General features: G+C 37.1%; 1 protein-coding gene across 1 annotated transcript in view; it reads left to right on the top strand.

The window, feature by feature from the left end:
• Moxd1 (monooxygenase, DBH-like 1) overlaps nt 1-25,787 on the top strand; it is a 59,528-nt gene extending 33,741 nt beyond the window's left edge. Inside the window, exons 5-12 of the mRNA XM_013026806.1 lie at nt 12,101-12,280; nt 12,577-12,679; nt 14,766-14,932; nt 16,130-16,321; nt 18,427-18,486; nt 18,697-18,839; nt 23,409-23,577; nt 24,568-25,787. Of these exons, the coding sequence (XP_012882260.1) occupies nt 12,101-12,280; nt 12,577-12,679; nt 14,766-14,932; nt 16,130-16,321; nt 18,427-18,486; nt 18,697-18,839; nt 23,409-23,577; nt 24,568-24,732 (1,179 nt within the window). The 3' untranslated portion in view covers nt 24,733-25,787. The remainder of the gene's footprint in view (nt 1-12,100; nt 12,281-12,576; nt 12,680-14,765; nt 14,933-16,129; nt 16,322-18,426; nt 18,487-18,696; nt 18,840-23,408; nt 23,578-24,567) is intronic.
• Nucleotides 25,788-26,048: the final 261 nt, after the last annotated feature.

Below are 26,048 nucleotides of genomic sequence, written 5' to 3'. Positions count from 1 at the left end.
GTCAATGTCAGTCCTACTTTTGAGTAGTTAAAATGTATGTATATAGACCCTTGGCGAGAAGAACTTTGAATCATGTAGCACTTCACTTTATTGAAATATAGGCTTAAAAAGATCTTAAGTAATGTACTTATTTTCCAACAAATACTTGAATGAATAATACTACCTTAAAGATATCTTCCAAAAAGTGTGCATTTCTTTCTCCGATTTACTAAAGTTTTTGGTAAGCTTTCTAGAATCACTTCTGTTAATGATTTTGAATATTAAGGTGGAAATCATTCACATTTTAAAAGTGCACTGAAAGTGTGTGTGTGTGTGTGTGTGTGTGTGTGTGCATGTGTGTGTTTGTGTTTGTCAGCCATGGGGCTTGAATTCTGGGCGTGGGTGCTGTCCCTGAGCTCTTCAACTCAATGTTATACCACTCTACCGCTCTACCACTTCGGGTTTTCTAGTGGTTTTTTGGAGATAAGAGTCTCATGGACTTTTCTGCCCAGGCTGGCTTTGAACCATGATCCTCAGATCTCAGCCTCCTGAGTAGCTAGGATTACAGGCGTGAGCCACCAGCACCTGGCTCTGAAAGTGTTTTTAAATGTTTAATTTTAGCAAACAAATATTGATTTTGCATAGATACTAGATACTGTACTTCCTAGCTGTGCCATTTTCAGATGAATAAACTGAGGTGCAGTAAAACTGAGGTGCCAATGCCACAGAGGCAGAGGATGATAGGGTAGAATAGGAACCCTAGCCTGGTCAGAGCCTAGTGACTGAATTCCATAGGTGTTACACCCATAGAAGTTAGGAGTAGCATGAACTTGAACAGTTCATTTAAATTACATGAGCTTAGATGGGAAGGGATAGGTCTTTTAGGCCACATAGATCTGGTTCCGAATACTGGCTCTACCAACCACAACTTAGAGATCTTAAGGAATGTACAGAAGTTGGCTGAATCATAATTTCCTCTTGCCTAGAGAGATACGATCTGTTCACATTATTACTGGGAATATTATTTGAAACTATATAGAAAGCAGCTGGGGTATGATAAATGTAATACTGTCGTTTTCCTGTAACCTTACTTCTCCTAGCAATCTAAAACACCTGCTTGTTCTTGTCAATATTTTATTTCCTGGTTGCTAAAAATGAATGAGCAAAATTCTTTTTTTTTCAGTGTTAATTGAAGCTGGAATTTAAATTTTGGCCACAACTTGCTATTTCTTATCTATCTCTCTCTTTCAACATATGAAATATGAAACAATTTCAAGTTGAGAAATATATCTAAGATTTATACCCTTTTATACTGTAATAGTTTAATAATCTATAATTAAGTAATTTTCAGAGCTTCTGAAAAAACTAAATTACTTGGATATAATTATCTAATAATTTAGTTGGAAATTCATGTTGATTTCATTGACATTTTCAACACATTTAAAAAGCAGAAGAAAATTGAAATATGTTTACTTAGGTATAATTGAATTTTATATGACTTATCAGTTCTAACTTGGAATTTATTACTTTCACTATCTTTAATTTTTATTTCTATGTTCTCTTTTAAGATAACGTTGTGCTATTTTTGGAATGAGATTGCCAAAGGCAACTTTGTCAGCTAAGGCAGGCTCTCATCGTAAGGTTTTATAAGATTTACAATCAACTTAAATTTACAAGATCAGAGAACTATGTTCTCTTTTAAGATGATAAACAAGAAACATCAGTATCCTGAAAAATATTTTCCGCTCATATGACAATTAAAAATTTCCATAAGTCATATTAGTTTAAACCATACTTATTCCAAGATTTATCTTACCAAGTAACTTTTTTCAACAACTTAAATTAATAATCATATGAATTGATAATCATAAGGCATGAGTCATATAAAGTTCATAGGTGATATTGTGTAGTCCTTGACTAGCCTTTAAACATCTTGAGGGATCACAATTATTACATTTTTATTCCTTATCATTTTGAAGATTAAAGAATTTGTTCTGAACTTTGTCTCTCACAAGAGGAGAGCACTTAATTTTTCTAGCATGAAAATATTGTGTGTACTTATTTCATTTCCAAAGTAAAACATTAGAAAGGAAAATTATTGATGTTCTATTTTCTCAAGATTCCATGTTACTTAAGTAAGCCATGTTAACACATTTATTTGCATTCTATAACTTTCTGCTCAAGAACATGTTTACAATAAAATCTGGGTGTTAGTTGTGTTAATATCCTTTCTTGAAAAGACAAATTTGGAATTGATATATTAATTTGAAATTTCTTTTTCTTCATGCATTTTATTGTTATTATAAAGGAGTGATTACAGAGGGTTTAGAGTTATATAAATCAGATAAAGAGTACATTTCTTTTTTTTTTGGGGGGAGGATCTGGTTGTGGGGCCTGGGCAGTGTCCCTCAGCTCTTCATCTTAAGCCTAGCACTCTACCACTTGAGCCACAGCACCACTTCTGGCTCTTTTTCTTTTTTTTTTGCTTAAGTGGTGCTGGGGATTCGAACCCAGGGCCTCATGCATGCAAGGCAAGCACTCTATCACTGAGCCACCTTCCCAGCCCAAGGAGTATATTTCTTTTTGAACAATGTCACCCTTTCCCTTTCTCTTTCTCTCTCCCATTTTTTCCTTCATGCCCACAGGAAGTTCATTTTCAACAGTGTTTAGAGAGAAATTTGACTTGTGAAACTATTACCCTTATCTTACCACCTTTATCAAATGACTACCCTTATTTGTACAAGTTAAAATATAATAACTGATTACGTTCATATTTGTATTGTTTATTTATGCAAATTATCATTTCTACAGCCAGCTATCATTGCATGTGGAAAGTGATTTAAGTTTTTTGCTATTATAAATTATATTTCAATGAATGTTCTTGTGTAACATTTCTCTAGGACAGATTGCTAAACGCATTGAATGTATTGTGTCAACATGTACATTAGAAATTGTAATACGTTTACTTTCTAAATGTATATACTAGCATTCTGTGAATATTTTCTCATTGCATTTTAAGTACTGGGTATTTTGTTCATTAAATTTATTGCCTCTGATAGGTGAATACCCTAATACTTATGATTGTTTTAACTCACTTTTTCTCAGAGATTGATTTTTCTATATCTATGAGGAATGACTGTGGGATTTTGATGAGAATTGCACTGAATGCTTTCAGTAGTTTAGCCATTTTCATAATATTAATTCTGCTGATCCATGAACAAAGAAGGTTTTTCTATCTTCTGATGTCTTGCTCAATTTCTTTCTTCCATTTTTTTCAAGTTTTAATGTAGATAACTTATACTTCCTTAGTTCGGTTTATTTCTAGATCTTTGTTTTTTCCTCTGAAGCTACTGTGAATAGGACTTTTTCCTGATTTGTCAGCTTGTTTACAGTTGATATATAGATATGCTATCATTTTTTTTTTTTTGTCGGTCGTGGGGCTTGAACTCTGGGCTTGGGCGCTGTCCCTCAGCTCTTCAGCTCAAGGCAAGCACTCTACCACTTGAGTTACAGCGCCACTTCCGGTTTTCTGGTGGTTTATTGGAGATAGGAGTCTCACGGTCTCTCCTGCCCCGGCTGGCTTTGAACCACGATCCTCAGATCTCAGCCTCCTGAGTAGCTAGGATTACAGGCGTGAGCCACCAGCGCCCGGCCATATGCTATCATTTTTTTGTATCTCAATTTTGTATCTTGTTACTTTGCAGAAAATTTTTTATCATATATAATATTTTTGGTGGAGTCTTTAGGGTCTTTTACATATAGGATCATATCATGTGCAAGTAAGAGTAGTTGACTTCTTCCTTTCTTATTTGTAGCTTATTATTTCTTTGTCTTGCTTTAATGCTTTGTCTAGGATTTCAAGCACTATATTAAATAAGTGAGATAAATGGACACTTTTGTCTTGTTCCTCATTTTAGAGGAAATAATTCCACATTTTTTCCATTAGTATGATGTTGGCTATGTGTTCCCATGAGTAACCTTCATTATGTTGAAGTACATTCTTTCTGTTCCTAGTTTCTTTAGAGCATTTATTATAAAAGGAGATTAAATTTTTCCCAAGGACATTTGTATGCCTATTAAGATAATAGGCTGTGTTTTATCTTTGATTCTATTTGTGTGCTGTATTACATTTATTAATGTGCCCATGTTGACTCCTCCTTGCATCCCTGGAATGAAACAAAGTTGAACATAGCTCATGATTTTTTAAAATATATTGTTGAATTTTATTTGAAAGTATTTTAGTGAGGATTTTTTTCTTTTTTTAAATTTAATTTTATTTTGTTGTAAAGGTGCTGTACCGAGAGGTTACAGTTACATAAGTAAGGTAATGAGTATATTTCATGTCGAACATTGTTATCTACTCCTTCATTTTTCTCCCATTATCCCTCCCCTTCCACTCTTTCCTAACCAACCCTCTCCCACGACTCCCCCTTTCTGAAGTTATAAGGTTCATTTCCAGCATAGTGTCTTGTGAGTATCTTCAGTGAGAATTTTTGCATGTATGTACATCAGGAAAATTAGAGTCTTTGTTTTGTTATGTTCTTATTTAGCTTAGATATAAGGCCTCATAGGTAAGTAGTATTTCTCTTCCTATTTTTCATTGTGTGTGTGTGTGTGTGTGTGTGTGTGTGTCTGTGTGTGTGTGTGTGTTTGGGGATGGGGGGCTGGTCCTGGGGTTTGAAATCAGGGCCTGAGTGCTGTCTCTGAGCTTCTTAGCTCAAGGCTAGTATTCTACCACTTGAACCCAGATTCACTTCTGGCATTTTTGGTAGTTAATTGGAGATAAGAATTTCACAGACTTTCTTGCCCTGCTTGGCTTTGAAATGAGATCCGTAGATCTCAGCCTCCTGAGTAGCTAGGATTACAGGTATGAGTCACTGATGCCTGGATCCTCTTTTTATTTTATGGAATAGTTTGAGGGGCACTATATTTAGTTGTTCTTTTAAAGATGTGATAGAATTCCCCACTGAGTTCATCTAGTTGTAGGATTTTTTGCTGAGTACAAACTCATACTTCCTAGACTTGGGATTTAGAACGCCAGAGTACCATACCAAAGACACTGCAAAAAGGTATTTCTGGTAGTATTTGATGGCCTTGGATTAGGCTTACAGAGAACATGGAAAGTAGGCCAAAAAATAGTTTTTCTTGGTCAAGGGTGAAGTAAAAGTATTGAGTTTGGTTAGAGGAATGGTGTGATGTTTTACAGAGATTTTATATCATTAGAACCAGGAATTTAGTTTTATGTATGGTGGGAGTAAAGTCGACCTCAGCTGGAAAAGTGGTCTTGGAAATAAGGAAAGAATTCCCTGAGGGTTGTTGTGCAGGGAGTTTAGAGACTTTTAAATAAATTTGATGTTAGAAATTAAGACTAATAGTAACAAAAATAAGTCTAAAAAGAGAAGATAAAGAGGTTTGTAATCATTTTTTTAAATTATCATAACTTGACTGACCAGATCTTTAGAGCTTCTTTTCATCTGTCTAAGAAAACAGATTACCCACATTTATAAAACTGATTTTTTATTTTAGTGCATATGCAGATTGTGACCTGTGAAGTGTATATGGAGTTTGTTTTTATCTGACTCAGGAAATATGGAATGAGTTAGTCATACTCTTATGTTCTCTGGCAAATGAATCCATTTAAAAATGTCACTACAGGCTGAAGATCTGTAAGTTATTTTTGACTTAATTTAATGGAGATAGCCAATACATTTAGGAAGAAAAGCAGATTAGGCAATGAATGCTGATGGATCACTGAGTTTATTCTTGACACACGCTTTGATGCAAGAGCAGTTTCCCATTTGAATAACTGTGGGAACACTGAATTGTGCTGGACTGAGAAATACAACAAATAGTAAGACAAGCGTGGCAAAATGTTAATGAATTCTGGGTGATTATTATATGAACAAATGTAGAATTTTCTTGATGTACTAACTTACCAAATTAAGTGCAAGCAAACAATCCCAATGTTAATAAGACAATTTCCTTGCTTTCAAGAAACTGGTGTCTATGAGAGACTTGTTTTTCAAACAGCTGTAAGGCAGCAGGAGACTTAAGGCCTGGAAAGGCAAATTCAGTGTGAACCAAGTTTGCTAAGAAAAACAGATTCCGTGGAGTAGAAATCATGACTTGAGAGTGGAAATTCACCTACCGACATGGAGATCACACTCAGCTTGGCCATAGCCTTAGACATTCATAGTTCAGTTATTTTTCTTTTTTTTTCATGGAATTGTCCTATAAAGCTTTTTTAGTAATGGAGCTCTATGTTTGAACACATCAAGAATAAGAGAAAAAGAGAAGAATCAGAATAACAGAAGTCACTGACTTTATTTTTTCCCACTAAATCATGTAGAAGGCTGAAATTGAGAGGATTAAGGTTCTTGGTCAGCCCCAGCAAAAGAGTCTATAAGACTTCTTTTAAATCGAAGATGCTGGGCAACACACACACACACACACACACACACACACACACACACACACACACACACAGAGAGAGAGAGAGAGAGAAGAAAATAGAAAAACTAGCACAAAAAAATGGATGGGAGCCCAGCTCAGTGACAGAGCATATGCTTGGAACATTTGATACACCGAGTTAAATTCTCAATACTTAGAGAAAAAAAAATGACAGACACTGTGGATTGTATATGAAATAAGTTGAAGGGCTAAGCACAACTGTTCTGCTGTGACTTACAGAAATTACATATAGCAATGCAATAAATTATGATTTGGAGATCTAGCTAATTGTTAGTTCTAAGGTAAACTTTTTTTCAACCTTAAATAAATACGTTTAACATTAGTTTTTTTTCTCTTGTTTTTTTTTTTTGTTGTTGTTACTGAATAAAGCAGTTTTCTCTGCAGGCATCTAAAAGAGCAATGAATTCTGGGCTTTTGAATAAAACCTAGCATAGAGTTCTTCATGATGCAATACCATTTATTTATATTGTTTTCAATTAGATCTAATTTTTAGGCTGTACGCAAAGGAATAAAAATTGTCGTCATGTTAGGTCACTGCTCCTGGAAGAAGGAAAAAAAAGATACCTCACATATTAGATTTCTCAAGGAAATAAAACTCTTAAATTATGATGAATAGGTGCTAAAATAATAAGCTTATTTAAACTGCTAAAATTATGACAAAGTATGCATAAACAAATACTAGGACTTTCAGGATGCAAAAACAGTTTTTTACACAAGAAGTTAGTTTTTAAATGTACAGAATTAAATTGAGGTGCTTAACTGTTTAACTTGTTTTTATATGTAAATTCTGCTGGACTACATGAAAAATTTACTTTTTTTCCCTCCTAATTTGGGATTGTGGCATTTTATCATGAAAATCATCTGTTAGTGATTAGTGATTAAGTTCTGTCCTTTTGTGGAGAGAATTATTGGGACTTGAAATCATAAAATACAGTAAATATTCTTCCCAAATCAACAAGAAACAGCTCAGTGACTACATCTTTTCAGGAGTCCTAAAAGCAGAAAACAGTCGAGAAATGGAAAATGCAGCCTAAGGAGAAATCTTGTCCTTAGTGCAATCTTTCCAGCAAGAGCTGTTATTGGCTGGAGGAACCAGCATGAACTGGAAGCTTGGAAGCTTGGAAGCTTCCAGCTCTTCTGTTACCATTAGCTCACTTCTCTGGCTCAGGAGGATGGACGACATAAAGCTGGCATCACTATACATTTGCCTACTTTTCTCTCTTCCCCTTTTCTGAAGTGGAACTGTGTTTCTGTGAGAAGGTCTCTATGTCTACAGTTGTTACTCTCTAGTAGGACTGGTAAAATTCAAATATATTCATCCATTTGACATACTGCTTTGAAGAGCATACATTGAAAAAAATAAAAACAAAAATAGAAAATGAATCTTGGGACCATTTTTTACAGTATGAAATAGAAAACATGTATATATATATATATATATACCTTATATGAACAAAATTTTATGCATATACACTTTAGATAAACAGAAAAAAATTATATGTATATATATTTACTTTAGGATGCACATTTGATTCTATGAATTCTCAGAATTTAAGATGCACTCTAACCTAAAAATCAATTCACTTTAGCATTTAAAAAGAGCTCATATTTACAAAAGCACTTGCAACAGCGTGTCAAGATTAACAGCATGATTTCATCTTCATTGACAATTTTCTTAATCATATACTCTCACACATAGAAATAATAAAAGCTTTGGAAATGTGTGTCCTAGATAATGAATCAGAAAGAAATGATAAAATGTTCAGTTGCTATTCTTAAGGGACAAAATGTGTGCTAAATAACTGCATTTAAGATAAAATATTATAAATATAAATTGTACAGAAATCATTATACTTCCATCGATTTACTACAAATTCTGTGAAATATATATATATATATATACATATAATATATAATATATAAATGTATATATTTAATTTTATGGTGGATCAGCCATTAGATATTTGTAAAATATTACCATTTTATATATGAAATGGAGTTTCAGTAAGGTGAAGTCGTTTGCTGGCAGACTTCGGATTCTAAACCACATATTGGCATCAGGCTACCACACGGTACTACCTCCTGAAAGAAAACCAGACAAACAAGACAACTGTGAAACAAAATGGCCAGAGATGGTATCCAAGGAAAACAAAACATGGGCTTTCAAAATTGAGTAAAATTTGATCAAAGTTGAATAAGGGGAAATAATTGACTTGGTGAGCCAGACTGATGGTTATGAATGAACATGACTTACAAAGGGAGGAGACAAAGGGTATAGAATGGGACAAAAGGTGAACCGATTCAGCAATGAAACCCACTAGACACTATGTTGGAAATGAACTATACAACTTTGAGGGGTGGGAAATTGGAGGGGAAAAACTGGGAGAGAATGTAGGAGGAGGTGACACTGTTCAAAAGGAACTGTGGTCATTACCTGACATGTAACTATAACCTTCTGTACATCACCTTTACAATAAAATTTAAAAATGAAAAAAAAGGATTATGAAGACTGTGAAGACAACTAATGAGAGAGGGCCCTGAGTGTCAGACGAAGGGGTATTGATGACATGGCCAGCTACAGAGGAGTAGTGTGGGAGTCATAGATTGTAGAAAATTGATGACCTGGAAGATTATCTTGCTGGGATTCAGAGTATTGCACAGAAGGCAAGTTCCTGAAACTTTCTTATATCTTTGTGTTGCTATAGCAATATACTTTGCAGTGGGTAATTCATAAAGAACAGATATGTATGTCTTGTATTTCTAGAGTCTGGAAGTCTAAGATGAAGGTCATTGCCTTTATGACAGTCAGGATGATTGGAAATCCAAGTCTCCAAACCTATAGAATAGACAAAGAGAGTGAGAGAAATGTTAAGTATCTTGCCCTGGTAGAGATATATCTAATTTCAGAAACAACAGTTTCATCTCTGATAATTCTTGGTTTTGCTAACTTTATTGTGTATTGTGAAGCATACTGGCTTCTTTTCATGCGCTAGAATTTGTCAGCCCAGGGACTTGCTGAAACCCACAACATCCAGCATTTAGAAAAGATGGATTCCTTTTTACTTCTTAAAAAATACCAAAAGAAAGAGACTACTGGTTTGAGTTCCCTTTCCTTAGCTGATGTGGCTGCATGGAAGAGATGTGTGTGAACAGGATAGTTCTCATGAGATTTAAGACTGCAGTAAGAAGTGAATTATTTCCTACACATCTCCTGTCTGTTCCTCCTGTTTCTTCATTCCATCTCTTTACCTCTACCTCAATATGCTGTCACTTCCAGAGATTCAGCTACCAAGTTCGTTCATGGTAGGCCCTTCAAACCACATCAGCAAGTCAAGGTTTGATTTGATCTTTGATTTTTTTTTTCCTTCAGAGTAGATGATTGATAGGATGAAGATTCCATTCCCTTGCTGTTTGGTTAACTATTGTAACTGTCATGCTGAGTGATCCCCTTCCTGTTAGGGTTGAGCATAAGACAGGAGTAGGGGGCAAATACATCTGTCTTACATCTTCATGGGAGCATATGAGCAGGACCATAGAGACCCACCTAAACTGCTAGTTCTGTCTGAAATCTCATAGGCAGTACCACTTTATGAGCCAGCTACCCTCTGGATGCCCTTTGTCAGAGAGAGTTTATGGGCTTTTATGTGAACTGCAACTTGGTCCTTAGGCTGTTTATTTAAAGTAAGGTGCCAGGAACAAGAATAGGCAAGAAGAAAAATGATAGGGATTAAAAATTCCACCTTATTAGCATATCTTCCCATTACCGCTCCCCCTTTGTTTTAAATTTTAACTTACTGAGTTGCACATTGTTTTTGGAGAGCTATGTTCCTCTTTTCCACTCATGTTTCAACAAGCAAAGAGCATGAGAAGAATGAGTATAGGAAAATTGCTTAAAAGAGCTGTGTTAAACAAAAAAGAGTGCTGTGTTTCCTTCATGGAGCTTAGCATATGTGCATAAGATAATTCTCTTCTTACTGCACAAATTAAAATCTGGAGGAAGATGTATATTTAGCTATAGATAAAGTTAATTAGTAATCACTAAAGAAAATGTGTATTTTATGTCTGTGTCATAATCACAGGGACAATCATGATCAAGATATAAATATATAGATTTGAAAATCATTTACAATTGAAAATTGAGTGCAAGGTGCTATCATAAATGAACATAAGCCAGACATCATGAAATAGTAGACACCTATTATTTCCCAGTGCTGGAGGGTAGAGATCTGAGGTCAAGGTAAGGCCAGGTCCCCTCTGAAAGCTCTAGAGAAGAACAGATTCTCATAGCTATTGGTACTTTTTTTGGCTTGGGTCATCATGATTTTAACTTAATTCAGTTGTGTGTGTGTGTGTGTGTGTGTGTCCAAATCTCCTTTACTTTTCTCTTAAAGACAGCTGTCATTGAACTCAGAATCCACCTTTATCAAGTATGATTTCATCATAACTCAGTACACCTGCAAAGACCTTATTTCCAAATAAAGTCATATTCTCGATTTCAAGCGGGCATAGCACAAAAAAGGTACAAATGAGCTTGTTTGTTTTTTCTCTTGCATGCTGTTGTTAAGGTAATTGGCCATTTGAAGCCTGAAAAAGTGTAGGAATTCTTGTTTGCTCAATGTTCCATGGGAAGAAAATAGAAAACCTACAGAACATAAGAAATTCGGTGGTAGGAGAATGTACCTTAAAACACTTTATCTAACTATGCAATCTAAAGTAGAGCAAGCAGTTTCAAGTTGATTGCCTTTAGGGGTTAAAGGCAATTGTGTTGCTAAGCTCCAAGACAGCTAAACTCTTGGAGATCTATTATTCAAGGGTTCCAGTAACTCATGGCCATAGAAGCGGTCCAGCAAGGCTACACACAGGCTTCCATTTCATGTTGATGTTGGGAGGACGGAGGGTGTGCTCAACTCATTGTGATGAAATAGACAGATGTTAGGAAGGACACCTACAGAGAGACAATGAGAAGGAGGAAGATAACTTGATCACGCTCACAGTATTGCTTATTGGATAATAATTGGTCTTCCCTTTCCCCCTTCCAGTTCCATTAGTATCACTGAGGCACATCACTGACAATATTTTCCCACTTAAAATTCTAAAGTGGAAATCATAATAATAACATTTATAATAATAACATTTATGAGAATGGGATGCTTACCACTAAAATGAAAATATCCATCTCCTAGCCCTATTTCCTGCTCAGCCCATGCACACACAAAGATGAATGAGACATCCTCTACCACCTTCAGTTGAGGTGAAGAGAAAGACTGAGCACATTGTACCTGTAGCCTTGACCTTTTTGTTAATGTGGCAGAATAAGTAAGAAGGAGGTGGAGAAATCATAAGATGAGGCCTGGGAGAGGAGGAAACAAGTTTTCAAGCAGTTGCTCTGAAGAATGGGTAAGAGCCACAAAGGCGAGCTGAAAACAAAGAAGATTGGTAATGTCCTGCAAGTCTGGGAGTAAATAGTTATCTGTGTGGTTCCATTATGTCCCTCCCCACCACCGCCTACCATCTTGAACGGCATATTCTCTTCATAATTGAGAAGAAAAGCCCTTTGAAGATTATATCATCCGGGTACCAATTTTGTGCTCATTGTTGGACACTGTAGGATGTCCTCCTTTCTCATCTTTCCTCTCCTGTGTTTCTGCAGGTTGAGCCGGTGATACAGAGAGGCCATGAGAGCATGGTCCACCACATCCTGCTCTACCAGTGCAGCAGCAGCTTTAATGACAGTGTTCTGGACTATGGCCACGAATGCTACCACCCAAACATGCCCGATGCCTTCCTCACCTGCGAGACAGTGATTTTTGCCTGGGCCATTGGTGGAGAGGTGGGGCTACTGACAAACGGAGATGTAGAGCAATTAACTGAACATCTGATTTCCCCACAAATATGGCATTGATATGTCTACATAAGGCTCTTATGTATTTTTAATATGAATGTAGTATGTTTCTCTTTTTATTGGGAAGGATTCTTTCCTCAAGTGATGACATTTGACTGACTGATGGCATCCTAGAAGGTTGAGATATTGAATACTGAGTATTGGAAGTGGAATGTGTTGGGGAATGGAGTAGATCCTTTAAGGATTTTCACAGGATATTGTCTCACAGAATTTTCCATATTTAGGGTTTCTCTTATCCACCTCATGTGGGATTATCCCTGGGCACTCCATTAGATCCCCAGTATGTGCTTCTGGAAGTCCATTATGATAACCCGACACACAAGAAAGGTGAGTTCATTCTCTACACATTGCACTTGTGAGCTTGAAAAGCTTATGTCACTTGTTTGTAAGAGCTGAAACAACATAGCAACCAATAGGAGAAAGAGTTAGCCTTGACATCTGTTATCTTTGTACATTTGTTATCTTTTTTTTTTTAGAACAAAAGAGAGTGCTATTCAGAATTTCACTGAGGCTTTAACCAGACAAATGGGCACAGGGTCTCTCATCCTAAAAATACTTCCATGCTAACAAAAAGTGGCATTAACAGAAGTGTTTCCTTGTGGTTATGCATTTTCCCCAAGCACATAGTGCTTATCAAACATTTTCTTTCTAATTGCAAATCGGAAAAAGCTACCTATCACTTGTCATACTAGAAGGTGTATTAAGAGGCCCATAATCCCAGCTATTTAGGAGACAGAATGGACAGAAAGTGGCTTACAAGAAGCCCAGGCAAAAAAGTTTTCTTAACCCATCTCACCAAACCAGCTGAGTATGCTGTGTACATCAGTGATCCCAACAACATGAGAGATGTAGGTAGAATTACAGTCTGAGGACAGTCTTGGGCAAAAAAGCTGGAAAAAAAAAACTAAATTAAAACAGGGCTGAGGTCATTACAGCTCAAATGCTAAAACGTCTGCCTAGCAAGTAAGTGCAAGACCCTGAGTTCAAACCCAAGCACTACCCCAAACAGGCAAGCAAGCAAACAAATAAAAACTATTAAGCATTTTGTTATGTAATAAATAATCCATAAATATGTCTGTGTAATATGATTTTGATTTGAAGAGCAGGTATAAGACTATGCATTTGATTTCTGAGTTTACTTATGTAGTATTCCCCAACAAAACCCAACTCCTTCTCAATGGAAGGAATTCCAAGTAACCATTATCCTTGGATTTATGTAATTATTCTGCAAATACTGAGCACTAGAACACTGGGTGCCACTCCTAACCTTGAGGATTTAAGATAGGTGAAAGACAGATTGTATAATCTGTCTTTGGCACTGGAAATCAGTCCAGTGAGAAAGAGAAACAGTCAAAGAAGCCTCTCAATAACATAAAATTAGCACATAAAATGATACTCAAATATTAAATTACTATATATTATATGATTTTCAACTGTCATAAGAAGGATGTACCTGATATTATGGGAGTATTTCATTGGTGATCTGTCATATCCTGGGATGTGTGGTGGGTAGTTTAAAGAATCTTCCCTGAAAAAGCAAACTTTTCAAGGCTGTAAATATAAACTCAGGTTTTATTACTCCTAGAAGTCAATGAATTGCACACTTAGTGGAAGAGATTTATAAAGTGTTTGGGTCTATATCCTTCCTTCTTATTATAACTATTAGATCCCCACAATGCTAATATACTACTGGTTATATCATAGATTGTTAATATTGATTTGTTCATCATATCACTATTTGTTGGATGGATAAAAGAATAGTGACTAGGAAGAAATTTAACCTTTGGCAGTTTTCTCTATCAGTTGATGGTTTCTACATGGAAGGATTTGTATCGCTAAGAAAGGTTATTGAACTTCGTCTAAAAACAATATAGCATAAAATTGGATGGGGGTTATTTATCGTCTAATAAATACCTTAGAATTCTCATTCATTCTTCATGTTAGATAGCTGTGAAATATACTGGCTAGAAAACCAAAGCGGTCTCCCAGAGCATGTCACATGTGTCTATAATGGTTGCTGACAATGTGGGGATTCATTTTTCACTTCAGTGAACAAAGTGGATTATTTTATTCCAGTAATATCTGTTTGTCTTATTCTCCCACCCTCACCTCCCTGGCCTGGTCATGGGGCCTGAACTCTGGGCCTGGGCGCTGTCCTTCAGCTCTTCAGCTCAAGGTTAGGTAGGGTTCTACCACTTGAGCCACAGTGCCACTTCTGTTTATGTGCTGCTGAGGAATTGAACCCAGGGCTTCATGCATACGAGGCAAGCACTCTACTACTGAGCCACCTTCCCAGCCCCGTTTGTCTTTCTTTTTTTGGTGAGCTTTCAAGAAATATGAATAAGTCTAATGAACGTGAGAGGTATTCTTTTTTACCTAAGAATTCAAACGCACTCATGTGTTTCTGTTCTAGGCTTAATAGATAGCTCTGGGCTGAGGTTATTTCATACGATGGACACAAGGAAGTATGATGCTGGGGTGATCGAGGCTGGGCTCTGGGTGAGCCTCTTCCATACCATCCCTCCAGGGCTGCCTGAGTTCCGCTCTGAAGGTCACTGCACCCTGGAATGTCTAGAGGAGGTTAGTAATAGCTGATTGTTGGGAGTTACTATTAGTTAGCACATGCTTTCAGAAACTAGTATGAAAATCTGTTCTCTTCTTATTGACACTGTTAAAGCTATCAGTGTTATTTCATCAGGACGTGGCTGAGTTTTTAAAGCATGAACACTATAGGTGTAGAATTCCAGAAAGAAAAACTTGTAGGGTGCTTTTCATCCTTTTCTATCCCCTTCCTTTTTCTTTTTTTTCTTATGGGTCAGCTGTGGGGCTTGAGTTTAGAGCTGGGCACTGTCTCTGAGCCTCTTTGTGCTCAAGGCTAGCCCTCTACCACTTGAGCCATAGCACCACTTTCGGTTTTTGATTGATTCATTGGAAATACGAGTCTCATGGGGACTTTTCTGCCTGGGCAAGCTTCAAGCCGCCATACTCAGATCTCAGCCTCCCAAGTAGCTAGGATTACAGGTGTGAGCCACCAGCACCTGGCTTCCTTTCTTTTATATTGGACACTTTAGTCTATTACATTTTTCTACCTTTGTTCAGTTTCTTTTCATTTACTTTACCTTTTATTTGTATTTATGTTCCCCATTCTTCCTTGTTTTTTTTCCTCTGCTTTAAAATTTTCTTCTTTTTACTACTTGAGTATAAGTAAGTAACTAATGTAAAATACATCCTGTGTATGAGAAAGCCAAGTATAGACACTTAATAATGACAATTTCCATTGATAGTTTCTCCTTTGAATCAAAGTATTTCAAAACGTATCATATACTTTTGGGAAATAAGGGATAGTGGTTGTAGACAGGTGAAGTAGCTGAGAGTCTGCTGAGTGATGTAGACAATGATTTAAATTGCCATGACAACATTCGGTAAATTCATTCTAGCTGGAAAAACAGGGGAAATTCTCCTATCTAGACTACTTTTCAGGTTGCTACAGGCTAGAATCTTTTGCTAGGAGTTTTGATGACTGCCTTTTACCTCCTAAAAGAGGACAAAGGGAAGACACATTTAGGCGTGATCTGGTAGGCTTCCTTTCTTGAGTCCTGGCAAATGTTGCTTCCCAAAGTAAACATTAAGCAATCCCAATTCAACAGGTTTGGCAGATCAACTGCTCACTTAAATCACTTTAGCTTCTTCTCAGTCGTTCCTCCCGGTATGTTTGAACATGAACTGTCTGGACAGGCACTTGTTTGGGCTGATTGGCTCTTCTTTGTGTTCCCTGAGGCTCTGGAAGCTGAGAAGCCGAGCGGGATCCATGTGTTTGCGGTTCTCCTCCACGCGCACCTGGCTGGCAGAGGCATCATGCTGCGTCATTTTCGCAAGGGGCAGGAAATGAAATTACTGGCGTATGATGATGACTTTGACTTCAATTTCCAGGAGTTTCAGTATCTAAAGGAAGAGCAAACAATCTTACCTGTACGTATGTGCTTGTTCTCTTTCACTGAAAAATGTTATAACAGTCATGAGACAAATCTGCCAAGATTTGGTCAGGTTTCTAACAATGGCGTAAATATCTCACCATGTCCATATTCTTACAGCCACGGCAGGTGCTGCACAACTCAGATGGAATGTGTTTCATCTTCTTCCCAACACTGAAACTTACCTTTCTTATTATTGCCAAGGGCAATACAAGTTTTCTTAAAGAAAAAAGAATAAGTAAAATGAAACCAATTTTAGGTTCCAATCTCTAACGTTTGCTACTGTTCTTTTTTTTTTTTCTCAATTTAAAGAAAGTTTCAATAGTGAATGATTCTTTGGCTTAGGATTTTAATAAGATAAAATCAGAGATTTCTTTCTGTCCCCTTGACAAGAGGACAAATTTTAGCCGTTTCATTTTAGTAAAAAAGAATTTAAGAATAATTCTTTCGTCAGATGGTTGAAAGTATTTATCTGCATATATGCACACAGAATGATGAATCCTGTTGAATTTGGTTTAAGAAGAGGAAGGTAAAGGGAATGAGAGTGAGTGAATTTGTTTGGGATGCATTCTGTGCATGAATGGAAATGTCACAATGAAACCTTTCTTGGACAACTAGTCTATGCTAATAAAAAGTCATAGAAAAAGAAGATACTTGAACGTATTTAATTTCATTCTTCAGCAGTCTACAATACATGGGGTTTTTGCATAAGAAGAGGGTCTTATCTTTTACAGTAATGAAGACATTTTTTTCTCATCAATTTTATGATACTTCTTTTTTTCCCCAACATTTTATCAAACTCAATAGTGGCAGAATTTCCTGCCTCTAATCAACTCTTTTAAAGTTACATTCTTAAACAGGATATGAAACAGCAATGATATTGGCAGCAGTCTGTTCTCTATGTGATTTCTTTAGATGGATGACCGTTCAGGAAGAGGCCTAGTGTAAGAGGATGTAAGGGAAAACTAAGAAGAAAAACAAAAGGAAGTACCTTGGGAAGATGAAAGGGACATGCTTGTTCTGAGGATTATCCTTTTTTATATTCACAGCTTGGAATCTGTATTCCTTCCAGAACCTCTTGGCTACACCCTGAGATTAGCAAAATGAAAATTGAGAAACAAAATACTTAAGCGTTGTATGTCCAATATGATGAGCTTGCCTGTGTGATCTCACCACTTCCTTACTGGTCCATCATGACTAGTGCATAAATACTTGCTGAGATTCTGATCTCCAGCCCCTCTAAGAAGCCATACTGGGAGGGAAAATCTAGGGGCTGCTGCCAGAAACTGTACATGACCTGTTGTTCCATTCACTTATCTTCATGGAGAGCCATAAAACTATCAGCATTTTCCTGTGTATTCTTATGGTCAAAAATTGGAAAGAATTAGAACAATAAATTATCATTAATTTGCTTCATAATTTTTTTCTAAGAAAATAAAGAGCTTTAAAGGAAATAATGTGAAATAATAAATAACCACATCAATATTTATCTCTAGTATCTAATCTCTATTAAGGGCTAAATATGTATTGTGTTATTTGATGTTCTTACAAAGGCTGTTCAGAGATAAGTGATATTGGTATTTGTTTATTTATTTTTGTTCTGGTTCTGGGGCTTGAACTCAGGGTCTGTACACTGTCCCTGAGCTTCATTCTTCAAGGCTAGTGTTCAACCACTTGAGTGATAGCTCCACTTCTGACCTTTTTCTTTTTTCTTTTGAGTAGCTAATTGAAAATAAAGATCTCACACACTTTCTTGCCCAGCCTGGCTTCAGACTGTGATCTTCAGATCTCAGCTTCCTGAGTAGCTAGGATTATAGGCATAAGCCACTGGTGCCTAGAATTACATGGTATTTTTAATCATTATTATTTTTTAGCTGAACAAAGTGTATTAAGTCTGGCCTGACATAGAGAGCTGTATTTGTAGGCTTGCTTGCTAGTTATATTAGCAAACCTAGAGTAAAACAGATGAAAGGTCTTATCTTGAATCAAGTAGTGTGATATGTACATTCAAATAGCAAATAGGAATCATTGGTCTGTAAATATGTGCGATAATTAAAAGAGCATAAAATTTCAACCTGAAAACCTTTCACTTTTATGTTTTAGGGAGACAATCTAATCACTGAGTGCCGCTACAACACAAAGGATAGAGTTGGGATGACTTGGGTAAGAACATTTTTCTCGTTGTTAAAGTTCATTCTTGGAGAGGAACTTTTAATTTTGAAGAAAAAGAGAAACAGTCATTTGCATCATTACTTTTCAGTTTTAATTCATCTCAGAATAGGAAGGAACTCCATGATATTGGTGACTTTTATGATCTATGTACCAGAACTGGCAGGACACAAACTTTGCTGAATTAAATATCTCCATTTTCAGGGAGGACTCAGTACCAGGAATGAAATGTGTCTCTCCTACCTACTTTATTACCCAAGAATTAATCTTACCCGATGTGCCAGTATTCCAGACATCATGGAACAGCTGCAGTTCATTGGCGTAAAGGAGATCTACAGACCAGTAACGTAAGTGGTCAATGGATTTTGTAGTTGGGTTCTACACTAAATTAGGGTGGCTTTTTTTCCCATGTTGATGTCATTATCAGGTAATGGGTTATGTTATATGCTGTTCTATTTCATTACTTGTCACTGGGGAGTAGTAGTAGACTAGTAGTAATAGTACTAGTATGCTTCTTGATTGCCATGTCTAAGGAACAACAGATTATGTGCAAAATCAATGATTTACTATGAGGACCTAAAGGACTCAGCGTTTAGTTGTCCTTATAGCTAATAGTTATTACAAGGCAAGGATACAAAGCTCAGTGAACAAAGGTAAAATCACATGAAGTCCAGAGAAATTTCAGTAGAAGCTTTTGAGAGGCCTTCTTCAGGAGAGTCACACAAAATGCACTGAATCCCACTGGCTTAGAACTGTGGTTATATGAAATACAACTACTATTGATTCATTGAAACCCCACTGCTCATTTTTTAAGTCAGGGACATATGTGTTCTATGCTTAATATGTGCTAAAATTCTATACTCTGATAAGGAAAGCAGATGTTTAGAAAAAATGCACATTGACTGTACCAAACTCTCTAGACATACTGAGTCATTTCAAACATTTAGAGATCATTTTATATGAGTATAGGAAATCATTGACACCAGCCTGGGTTCAAGCTTGGAAGGAAGTCTTTCTTGGGATAGCAGCCTCAGACCTTCCATATAAACTCTGCACAAATGCACATCACAGAAACCACTTGGAATACAATGATACATTAGGCAAATATTCTTTTCCTTTAATCTGGAGTTGGAGAGAGTATAGAATTTTAACTAGCAGCTGTTGTTATTGCAACAATCAAAACAATGAAGGAACTATATAGTTCTTTCCAGTTAGGCTTTCCTAGGCAGGAGATATTTGAACAGACACCTATATGCGGAAGCGCCTGCAAAGTAAAATCCACAAATGTGTGGTGAGCATGGGTACGAACCCAGCATGCTTGAGGGGCAGTAAAAGAGTGCATTTGTCCAGAGAAGGAGGAAGTTCAGGAGAGAATAAGAGAGGAGGTGGAAGTAAGCCAAGAGGGAGTAGACTATGGGAAACTAGGAGCAGTGCAAAGAGGACCCACCATATTGCACGACAAAAATCACTTCCCTACTGTGTTGAGAAAGGACTATGAGAGGGCAACATAAGAAAGCATACTTCCAGCCAGGGAACTGCCAATTACCCAGGTGAGAGATGAGGGCGCCTTGGATCAAGATGATTGTACTAGAGTCAAGGAGAGGTGATTCTATTCAGTCACCATTTGGCTCCCACAGGATGCATTGAGTGTTTGCATCCCAAGGAGGCAGAGGGCAAAGAAAGAAAGCTCTATTAAGAAAAGAAGACAGGGGCTGGGAAGGTGGCTCAGTGGTAGAGTGCTTGCCTTGCATGCATGAGGCCCTGGGTTCGATTCCTCAGCACCACATATGCAGAAAAAGTCACAAGTGGCGCTGTGGCTCAAGTGGTAGAGTGCTTGCCTTGAGCTGAAGAGCTGAGGGACAGTGCCCAGGCCCAGAGTTCAGGCCCCACAATTGGCAAAAAAAAAAAGAAAAGAAAAGAAAAGAAGACAGAGAAAATTGGACAAATTCAAGTAGATGCCGGTGATTATAAACTGCCAGGTGAATTGAAACCTCTTTTCATACTACTTAAAGTTAATTTTTAAAAGTAGATATTGAAAAAGATTTTACAAGTTCTTACAGATATCAATAAGAAGAACTAGAATGGCTGGTGGAAATGTTGATAGGGAATAGTTTATTTTAAGTAAGAAGTACTTTCTGATAATTAATGCTTTTCAAAATGTAAGGACTTGTGTAATTAGACAAAAATATACACATAGATTTTTGAGATTCTATTTTTTTTTCTGGCTGTGGGGCCTGCACTCTGGGCCAGGGCGCTGTCCCTCAGCTCTTTTGCTCAAGGCTAGCGCTCTAGCACTTGATCCACAGTGCCACTTCTGGCTTTTTCTGCTTATGTGAACCCAGGGCCTCATGTATGCAAGGCAAGCACTCTACCACTGAGCCCCCTTCCCAGACCCTTGAGATTCTATTTTTACGAGTGAGGTAAAAACATAGAGGATATGGTGAAATGTAGATAGTCAAGTAGGTTATAATAGGACTTAATTTTGTGAGATTATAAATTGTGAACTAAAAACATTCTTTTTTTTATAAGTTAATTATCCATAGATATATTTTACTTGGTTCATTTCTAAACAACCTAATGACCAGGAGAACAGAAGTCTACTTAGTAAAATACAAACAACAAAATATTTGGTAAATTGTGTTGTAGTACTATGAATCTTCCCATGAGTGATTTTATTTAATCTGTTTTTACACAACATAATGGTCTGTCAGGACACACTCCCACTTTTATAGAAAAGAAAACAGCAGCTAAAGAACTAAGAAATGAATTCATAATTCAATATGGCACAGTATATAATAAATGGGACAGTTAGGAGTATCTTCCTCTTCCTCCTGTGGAAGAAGTTTCTGATAATTAGGACTGCAAAATGAAAGGGACTGATGTAATTAGATCCAAATATTCATGTCTAATAAACCATTCATAGAAATCAAAACAGCACATAAAATGGCATTTACAAATAATCTTGTTTTGAAAATATTTTGGTAAGTATGATCTTGTATTGAAAATACATTGGTGATTTCTTCTTTGTTCGTTTTGTTTTGATTTGTGCTCTACTGCTGGGGATCAAACCCAGGGCCTGGCACATGTAGTCAAGTGCTACACCACAGAGCTCTACCCCAGCCCCCAACACACCCATCTGCTATTGTTCTTACTCAGGCAAAAATAGCTTTTCTTCCTTTAGAATATACTTTATATGTTGAATAGGACATTTTCCTCTTTATGGATTGATTGGAGAGAACATTACAAACAAATGGCCATCCAAAGCTGTATGTTTACAAGATGAAAGAAATGTATTCCCCATCCTCAGATGTTGCGTCCCATTAAATGAACCATTGAGCTTTTCCAAATTCTACAAACGGAGGTTATTTGTGCTATGCAGTCTTAATAAACACTAGTATATTGGCTTATTTCATCATTGTATATGGTTACAGTGTTCAGTTTTAACAGCTAGGTAAGAAAAGTTTGGGTTCGTTCTTAAGTACCTCAGTAGAAATCATTCGCCACCTTGTGGTATATTAGGTGTCTGCAGATGGAGAATTTGTCCTCCCCTCCCTTGATAATGTCCAGTTTTGTTTTATATTATTTCATTTTATATTACAGGCTTTTCAAAATAGTTATCTTATCTTTTGGAAAAGGAAATTTTATTTTACTATTTTAAATGACTTATATTTCATAAAATTTAGCAGGTATTTGAAAGTTCCATTGCATGCATATTCACCAGGCTTCTTTCAAGTCAATTTCTTGTTCTATACTAATTTTAGATACTATCGCTGTATTTCACCATAATTTAATTAGAAAATGCTGTAGATCTTAGGCAATTGCTACATGTTTCATATAATGGGAATGTGATAGCTCTTAATTTATTATTTAACTTTAAGATCTCTGTAAAATAATGCACTTAAAACTCAACAAAGGTATATTGATCTTAACCAAAGAACTGAAGAATATCGAGATATTCACACTTTGTCCACTTTCTTTCTCATTTTGTCCCTTGTTAAGAATATAGAGCTACTTTTCAGTGCTTACATTAAACTTCATTTGCATAACTCAAAACACTTATTTAAAAAGAGAATATGCAGTTTCCTTGAGAGTCTTTATGCATGCAAGAATGAAAGTAAAGACAAAAATAAACAAATTGTGACAATGAAATATTTAAAATGAAGATTCCTCAGCTTGAGGTAAATTATTTGATAATTACTGGAAATCACTGGAACATCATTTTAGGCACCCATGTTAATCTCCTGTGACATCGATTAATTAATTTGTCTTCATTTTTTAATGTGTCAATAAAGTGTGTTTCTTTTTCCTGAAGTCAATGGCATAAAACAGCTAATGAACAATAGTATTGGAAGACTATTATTTCAAGCAACATATATCTTCTTCTGTCTTTCTTGGACATTTAACATACTTTTTTTAAGAGGGGCAAGTGAAAGTAGAGTATGTTGGGCACAATTTTTTTCAAGCAATTGATTCAAATGGAAATATTTTGTTTATCTTTTCACATAGGTGAGCAAAACAGGACCACCAGTAGGGGTCAGGCTTTTCCACGGAATGCTTTGAATGACCATCAGTTAGCATTAGCTTTCAAGAATCTGCAGGCTTCCTAATTCCATCTTTTGCCTTTACTCTTCAGAAATGAATACTTACCAGTTGAATTATGAAATTGGAACTGAAAGACTCAGTTTTTCTGAGGCAAAATTATTTGTCTAAAATTAATACACTTGTTATTATAACAAGAAATACCATTCTTTAAAAAGTCTCATTTAATCTAGCATCCAGTAATGAGTTCATAAATGCTTTAGAAGGAATTATCTGTGAGTGTAACAATGAATAAGTACAAAGTATATTCTATTATGTCAAAAATTAAAAAAATGTGTAATGGTTTTCTGAATGGAATTGTGATTATTTAATTTCAGCACCTGGCCTTTCATTATCAAAAGCCCAAAGCAGTACAAAAATCTTTCTTTCATGGATGCGATGAATAAATTCAAATGGACTAAAAAGGAAGGCATCTCCTTCAATAAGTTGGTCCTTAGTCTGCCAGTGAACGTGAGATGCTCCAAGACAGACAACGCAGAGTGGTCGGTAAGTCCCACTTTGATTCCGCCTCTGAGAACTGAGAACTTTACTGCCATATCTTGCCTGGAACAAAATAGAAGATTCAGACTATCTATACATCTAAAGCCCCTCTTCCCTGCCTTTTTCTTTTTCTTTTCTTTTTTTTTGTTGCCAGTCCTGGAACTTGAACTCAGGGCCCGGGCATTGTCCCTGAACCTCTCTGTCTTCATGCTCGTCCACTTTGAGCCACAGCACCACTTGCAGCTTTTTCTGAGTAGTTTATTGGAGATAAGAGTCTCGCAGACTTTCCTTCCTGGGCTGGCTTCAAGCCATGATCCTAGGATCTCAGACTCCTGAGTAGCTAGGATTACAGGTGTGAGCCACCAGTGCCTGGCTGGTTCTTTTATATGTATAATAATTTATTTGTTCAGTAATTGCTTGAAATGATTGAAAACTGATTCCTGAGAGCTCCCTTTGAAGGAGGAACTTTATCTGAAAGTAAAGTGGGTACCAGAAGGGAAAAGAGCTTTGAAAAGCATTAGACTCAGTCACTAGTAATCCTAGCTATTCAGGAGGCTGAGATCTGAGCGAGGATTATGATTCAAGCCACCCCATGAAGACAAGTTCATGAGACTTTTGTTTCCAATGAAAGAGTGAAAAGCCAGAAGTGAAAGTATGGCTCAAGTGGTAAAGCACCACCCTTAAGGGAAAAAAAAAGGCCGGGCAAGAGTGTAAGGCCCCAAATCCAGCCCTAGCAACTTTACAAAAACAAAATAAACCAAGCCCCAACAAACAAAACTCATCAGTGTCTTCTCTGTGGCTCTTTTCTCCAGTAATGTTTTGACCTCTTTTCTGCCTCCTTCCTAATCCCTCAGGGTCTGACTTCCTGGGGTGTTTGGCTTCTGCAGCAGCCCACGACCAGTTTGATCCCTGTTGAAATATCTGTAGTGAGCAAGACTGCCTACGGTCCCACTCTTCAGTCACGTGTCCATGCACTGTCTGTTCTTTCCTTTGCAGATTCAAGGGATGACAGCCTTACCACCAGATATTGAAAGACCGTATAAAGCAGAGCCTCTGGTGTGCGAAACCTCTTCGTCTCCTTCTCTTCACAGAAATATCTCTTTCCAGGTGCTCCTAGGCTTCCTGCTGCTCGGAAGCACACTGAACACCAAGTGCTGGTGATTGTACTCGATTTCAACGTGGCAATCGCAGTGTGTGAGCACTGAGTCTGCCTCTCAAATGCAGGTGAAGACAGTCCACTCTGGGCATGAAGAGCTGGTCCTGGAGACCCTGGAGGGGACACGCTTCTCCATTCCCTTCCTTCCCTGCCCCGCCTCACCAGTCTCCCTAAGGACTGTCACTGGGATTCTCTGCTTATCCTCAGACATACCTAAGGTTCTGAGCAGGTGTGTAATAAAATGACCGCTTGTAAAAATTGGGCCATCAAGTAGGAAGAAATTTTAATTCCTTTTATATGCCTTTTCACTGACATTTTTATTCTTCACTTGATAGCTGTGTTTTGAGATATGATTTTACCTTAATAACATACAAGGAACTCCACTCCACCCCAGTGTTCTTCTTAATTATTTGTCAGTGTAACTTTCTAAGTGTAACAAGTGTGCCTGCCTGTCTTCTCTGGGTTTTCCCGTGGACTTCTCACTTCAGCCTTTTGGTGTCTGCTCTACTCCTCTTGCTTTCTTAATTCCACTGGTGCCTCCCCCTCTACCCCAAGCCCATCGCAAAATATGTTCCTCCTGCTTCTCCACTGAGGATCCCCCCCCCCAAATCACTAACTAAAAAGAAAAAGGATTTGAGAGATGTAGAATAGGGAGTTGCTGATTGGTGTGAGAAGAACTCACAGCTGATTGCCAACCCTACACTGGCGCTGTGAAGGAGCCTCAATGAAATCCCAGTTCAAACGGACGCATGAGCATGTGCAGCGGTGAAAGGCGGGTCCCGCTTTACCAAGGGCAGTGCTGTTTCACACCTGATGCACACTGGCTCTGCACAAGTCATAGTTGCTATTGCACATTTGTTTTCATACTAGTAATAATCATCTTTCCACATAGAAGTTCCACCAATTGAAAAATCTTGTCACTCTTTTTGCTCTCTTTGTATAATCTAGCCCCAACTTGTTATATGTGTTAGCCTCCTTTCTTAAGCTGAATGTGCTTGGCTCATCGTAATAAACTAAATAAAAGCTGAGGTTTGCGTCATGTATTCTATGCTCCTGGAGATCGTCAAGTGTTGTTGTCAATAAAATCAATTAAGGAAGTCAAATGTTCAGCTGGGAGCCTGTAATCCTAATAAGCCTGGACAAAACCAACATAAAATTATTCTAGTCTCTGCCTCAGTGCACCTGTTATTCCAGCTACCAGGGAAGCAATGACAGGTGTAGTCGTTCACGCCTGTCAACCACAAAGAAATCACAAGGAGGGAGATCTAAGTCCAGGCAGTCACAGGGCATAAAGGATATCCCATCTTAAAATAACCAATGC

Source organism: Dipodomys ordii, unplaced genomic scaffold, assembly GCF_000151885.1.
Source record: "Dipodomys ordii isolate 6190 unplaced genomic scaffold, Dord_2.0 Scaffold97, whole genome shotgun sequence".
NCBI lineage: Eukaryota > Metazoa > Chordata > Mammalia > Rodentia > Heteromyidae > Dipodomys > Dipodomys ordii.
Note: the sequence above shows the minus strand (reverse complement) of the source record. Positions and strands in the feature narration are given on the sequence as shown.